At 45.1% G+C, this 6052-nt stretch overlaps 1 protein-coding gene across 2 annotated transcripts; it reads left to right on the top strand.

Annotated features, from left to right (window-relative positions):
• The first annotated feature begins 3759 nt into the window (after window positions 1–3759).
• LOC112226538 (39S ribosomal protein L17, mitochondrial) lies at window positions 3760–5801 on the top strand. Of its 2 annotated transcripts, none has more exons than XM_024390920.2 (3): window positions 3760–4145; window positions 4945–5013; window positions 5162–5801. In XM_024390920.2, the coding sequence occupies exons 1-3, from the start codon at window positions 3972–3974 to the stop codon at window positions 5426–5428; spliced, it is 510 nt and encodes a 169-aa protein (XP_024246688.1). In that variant the 5' UTR covers window positions 3760–3971; the 3' UTR covers window positions 5429–5801. The 2 variants fall into 2 exon arrangements, with proteins under 2 accessions (XP_024246688.1, XP_024246698.1); XM_024390930.2 differs by having other exon boundaries at window positions 3761–4145; window positions 5168–5801.
• The last annotated feature ends 251 nt before the right edge of the window (window positions 5802–6052 follow it).

Genomic DNA, 6052 nt, shown 5'->3' with positions numbered 1-6052 from the left:
AGAAGAACTACTGAATATAAGATCAGCGTCAACTCACCATCAGTACGACCAAGAATATGTTTTTCGCGATGCGGATCCTGAGTTCTGCCTTACAACCAGTGTAACCGAGTGGATCACATGCAGCGACCAAAAAAAAAAAACGACTCAGAAAAAGAGGGAAACGAAGCGGTCTTCTGGTCAGACTCCGGAGACGGGCACATCGTGCACCACTCCCTAGCATTCTTCTTGCCAATGTCCAGTCTCTTGACAACAAGGTTGATGAAATCCGAGCAAGGGTAGCATTCCAGAGGGACATCAGAGACTGTAACGTTCTCTGCTTCACGGAAACATAGCTAACTGGAGAGACGCAATCCGAAGCGGTGCAGCCAGCGGGTTTCTCCACGCATCGCGCGGACAGAAACAAACATCTCTCTGGTAAGAAGACGGGCGGGGGCGTATGCCTTATGGCCAACGTGACATGGTGTGATGAAGGAAACATACAGGAACTCAAATCCTTCTGTTCACCTGATTTAGAATTCCTCACAATCAAATGTAGACCGCATTACCTACCAAGAGAATTCTCTTCGATTATAATCACAGCCGTATATATCCCCCCAAGCAGACACATCGATGGCTCTGAACAAACTTTATTTAACTCTCTGCAAACTGGAAACGATTTATCCGGAGGCTGCATTCATTGTAGCTGGGGATTTTAACAAGGCTAATCTGAAAACAAGACTCCCTAAATTTTATCAGCATATTGATTGCGCAACCAGGGGTGGAAAGACCCTGGATCATTGTTACTCTAACTTCCGCGACGCATATAAGGCCCTGCCCCGCCCCCTTTCGGAAAAGCTGACCACGACTCCATTTTGTTGATCCCTGCCTACAGACAGAAACTAAAACAAGAAGCTCCCACGCTGAGGTCTGTCCAACGCTGGTCCGACCAAGCTGACTCCACACTCCAAGACTGCTTCCATCACGTGGACTGGGAGATGTTTCGTATTGCGTCAGACAACAACATTGACGAATGCGCTGATACGGTGTGCGAGTTCATTAGAACGTGCGTTGAAGATGTCGTTCCCATAGCAACGATTAAAACATTCCCTAACCAGAAACCGTGGATTGATGGCAGCATTCGTGTGAAACTGAAGGCACGAACCACTGCTTTTAATCAGGGCAAGGTGTCTGGTAACATGACTGAATACAAACAGTGCAGCTATTCCCTCCGCAAGGCTATCAAACAAGCTAAGCGCCAGTACAGAGACAAAGTAGAATCTCAATTCAACGGCTCAGACACAAGAGGTATGTGGCAGGGTCTACAGTCAATCACGGACTACAGGAAGAAACCCAGCCCAGTCACGGACCAGGATGTCTTGCTCCCAGGCAGACTAAATAACTTTTTGCCCGCTTTGAGGACAATACAGTGCCACTGACACGGCCTGCAACGGAATCATGCGGTCTCTCCTTCACTGCAGCCGAAGTGAGTAAGACATTTAAACGTGTTAACCCTCGCAAGGCTGCAGGCCCAGACGGCATCCCCAGCCGCGCCCTCAGAGCATGCGCAGACCAGCTGGCCGGTGTGTTTACGGACATATTCAACCAATCCCTATACCAGTCTGCTGTTCCCACATGCTTCAAGAGGGCCACCATTGTTCCTGTTCCCAAGAAAGCTAAGGTAACTGAGCTAAACGACTACCGCCCCGTAGCACTCACATCCGTCATCATGAAGTGCTTTGAGAGACTAGTCAAGGACCATATCACCTCCACCCTACCTGACACCCTTGACCCACTCCAATTTGCTTACCGCCCAAATAGGTCCACAGACGATGCAATCTCAACCACACTGCACACTGCCCTAACCCATCTGGACAAGAGGAATACCTATGTGAGAATGCTGTTCATCGACTACAGCTCGGCATTCAACACCATAGTACCCTCCAAGCTTGTCATCAAGCTCGAGACCCTGGGTCTCGACCCCGCCCTGTGCAACTGGGTACTGGACTTCCTGACGGGCCGCCCCCAGGTGGTGAGGGTAGGCAACAACATCTCCTCCCCGCTGATCCTCAACACTGGGGCCCCACAAGGGTGCGTTCTGAGCCCCCTCCTGTACTCCCTGTTCACCCACGACTGCGTGGCCATGCACGCCTCCAACTCAATCATCAAGTTTGCGGACGACACAACAGTGGTAGGCTTGATTACCAACAACGACGAGACGGCCTACAGGGAGGAGGTGAGGGCCCTCGGAGTGTGGTGTCAGGAAAATAACCTCACACTCAACGTCAACAAAACTAAGGAGATGATTGTGGACTTCAGGAAACAGCAGAGGGAACACCCCCATCCACATCGATGGAACAGTAGTGGAGAGGGTAGCAAGTTTTAAGTTCCTCGGCATACACATCACAGACAAACTGAATTGGTCCACTCACACAGACAGCATCGTGAGGAAGGCGCAGCAGCGCCTCTTCAACCTCAGGAGGCTGAAGAAATTCGGCTTGTCACCAAAAGCACTCACAAACTTCTACAGATGCACAATCGAGAGCATCCTGGCGGGCTGTATCACCGCCTGGTATGGCAACTGCACCGCCCTCAACCGTAAGGCTCTCCAGAGGGTAGTGAGGTCTGCACAACGCATCACCGGGGCAAACTACCTGCCCTCCAGGACACCTACACCACCCGATGCTACAGGAAGGCCATAAAGATCATCAAGGACATCAACCACCCGAGCCACTGCCTGTTCACCCCGCTGTCATCCAGAAGGCGAGGTCAGTACAGGTGCATCAAAGCTGGGACCGAGAGACTGAAAAACAGCTTCTATCTCAAGGCCATCAGACTGTTAAACAGCCACCACTAACATTGAGTGGCTACTGCCAACACACTGTCAATGACACTGACTCTACTCCAGCCACTTTAATCATGGGAATTGATGGGAAATGATGTAAATATATCACTAGCCACTTTAAACAATGCTACCTTATATAATGTTACTTACCCTACATTGTTCATCTCATATGCATACGTTGATACTGTACTCTATATCATCGACTGCATCCTTATGTAATACATGTATCACTAGCCACTTTAACTATGCCACTTGGTTTACATACTTATCTCATATGTATATACTGTACTCGATATCATCTACTGTATCTTGCCTATGCTGCTCTGTACCATCACTCATTCATATATCCTTATGTACATATTCTTTATCCCCTTACACTGTGTATAAGACAGTAGTTTTTTTTGGAATTGTTAGTTAGATTACTTGCTCGTTATTACTGCATTGTCGGAACTAGAAGCACAAGCATTTCGCTACACTCGCATTAACATCTGCTAACCATGTGTATGTGACAAATAAAATTTGATTTGATTTGATTTGAATATATTTTGATTTGGTTTCTTTAAAAACAATTGGGTTACTACATGATTCCATATTTGTTTTTTCATAGTTTTGATGTCTTCACTATTATTCTACAATGTAGAAAATAGTACAAATAAAATCATAATAAAAATTGAGTAGGTGTGTCCAAACTTTTGACTGGTACTGCATTCCTATGCTACAGAGAAATAAGCCATTTAAATATTTTCCCCTTTTTCTGATTACATTTCCAAATCAGAAATGAACCTTTTTACATTTTGAAATCTCTATGCACATAGAAAGGCCTGATATCTAATAACAAAACAATTCATTAATGAATGACAACTAGAAACAAATAGAATACATTTGAGGCGGAACCATTTCATCCTAAAGTGGAACTATTTTTCACGTAACACCATTCACCCACACAGACTGCGATAACTGATGCACCGGCAATGTCAAACGAAATTTGTCACGTTATGCGACCTCTGGGATGTATTAATGAGCACATACACCTAATTTACACGAGAATAACGGAATATAATTTTCCTTAGAAACATCGTTTTGCATTTTTAAAGGCCGGTTTGATTCCTTTTTTATTTCTAGCCTCTTGTAGGTGTCTGAACTCGACAAGATGCGCCTCACCATTCAGATGTTGATATCCCATGGCCGGGTGGCTCGTAAAATGGGTCTCGGTCCAGAGTCCCGAATAAACATGCTTCGGAACATTCTTACCGGCCTCGTTCGACACGAGAGGATAGAGACCACCCGAGGTAGAGCAGACGAAGTTCGATTCTATGCTGAAAAGGTGAGGACATGGATGGCAACGTTACCCTTTAACACAGCTCAACACAACTGCTTCAACAATAGTAATTCAAAGGCTGGCAGATGGCGATATTGAGTCGTTTCATCTTACCGGCCAAAATGAATGTATGCAGCCGGCTATAAACGTGTATACCCCTTCAGCCAATCAGACCAGGGGTGGAAAATAATTTGACTACTTCAACCTGATTGGCAACATTCAGAACATGGCGGAAAATGGTGTTTCATAAGGAAAGTATCTTCTTTTTTTACCTTCTTGCCATTAAATTGAGTTAAGGAGGAAATCAACTCCTTTGCAACCTAAAGGGAGAATATTTTATGTACAACTCGGTCCATAGGGGATATGAGTGTATAGCTGGCTACATACATTTCCTTTGGATGGTAAGATGAAGAGACTTGTCATCTGCCGGCCTTTGGGCTACTGCACCAGTTGACTAAACTCAACTCCCATGGTGAAGGAAGTTTCTGATGAACTCCACCAATGGAGTTTAGTGGAGTCCTGGCTTGGAAGAAATTCAGCTCTGATTACGCGCTCTCCTCTGTGGTTTAAGGAAAAGGACCTGAGCCCAAGGTCAATAGTAGATTATGAAACGCTTATCTTGTACCTATGGTTGTCCTATCTAGTTATGTGCCTTTGTTTGCTGAAATTCATACATTTTAATCAAACAATTATAACCATGAAGTTGAGTCAGTCAGCTACTTCTTCAACCATCCCTGTTTAGTAGGCTACTGTTGTTTTTGACAGCTTGTGACGATGTTGACCAATGTGTGATGTTGTTTTGCAGTTGATTGACTATGCCAAGAAGGGAGACACTGACGAGAAAGCGATGAAAATGGCAAACTTCTGGCTCACAGTAAATGTTCTTTCTTTATTATCTTTGTTAGTATTTTAATGTACTCAGACCGTCCCAATGTCACCAGCTTTGTTGTACTATTATCTACCAGATTAGTATGAGTGTGTTCCTAGTTCTTTCAGTCATCCTGTCGCTCTCTCCTCTGTGGATTAAGGAAAAGGACCTGATCCCAAAGCTCTTCAAGGTCCTGGCTCCCAGGTTTGAGACCCAGCCCAAAGCCTACACCCGGATGGCCCGCATTCCCAACAGGGAGAACCTGGACAAGGCTGCTATGGCCGTGCTGGAGTATAAAGGCAACCCGTTCCCACCTCTCCAGACCGCCAAGCGAGACAATGAACTCACGCTAATCAACCAGCTCCTCAAAGGCTACAGAGAACAGCGGGCACAGCAGGCAGCAGCCAAGGTTGAGGCATGATGCAACCAGCCACACACTGACATTACATGTGTTAGATCAGGGGTGTGTTTGATATGGTGAAACATTTAGAATGTCATGTCTGTTCTACAGTATATGAACATTCTGGAACATTGCTCCCTCCTGAATAAGCCCCTGTATTTCCCAAGAAGGGGACCCACTGGTGGGTTGTACTCTAAACTTTTATAGTCTACAGATTCTGACTAGGTCCTGGTTTGGAAACATTGTGTTGCTTTGTGTGTAATAAGAAAAACACCCAAACACTTTTGGTGGATCACACTGTTTTAGATGACTGGCACAGTATTTGACTTTCTGTGGACCCCACTTAACATGAGATGATGTTGTGTGTCAAAATAAATGTGATTGTTTGACAATGTTAAGTGTTCTGTTATTTTGACTGTTAGTCAAATGAAAAGTTCTGTTCATGGCACTGCTGTGAATTTAACAGATGTGATTAAATATGCTGTTATTAATCCCACTAACGGTTCAGAAACATGTCCCCCAAGCTTTTCATTATCATCATGGTTGATATCCTGTTTTTAATCTCTCTACTGATTCAGAATAAACAGAGAGTGGCAAATAGGTTGAGGTTGGTTCCAGAAAAGTAATTGTACTGTACCAAGATGG

Source organism: Oncorhynchus tshawytscha, linkage group LG03, assembly GCF_018296145.1.
Source record: "Oncorhynchus tshawytscha isolate Ot180627B linkage group LG03, Otsh_v2.0, whole genome shotgun sequence".
Taxonomy (NCBI): domain Eukaryota; kingdom Metazoa; phylum Chordata; class Actinopteri; order Salmoniformes; family Salmonidae; genus Oncorhynchus; species Oncorhynchus tshawytscha.
The sequence above is the reverse complement of the archived record's forward strand: the minus strand, read 5'-3'. Positions and strand labels throughout refer to the sequence as shown.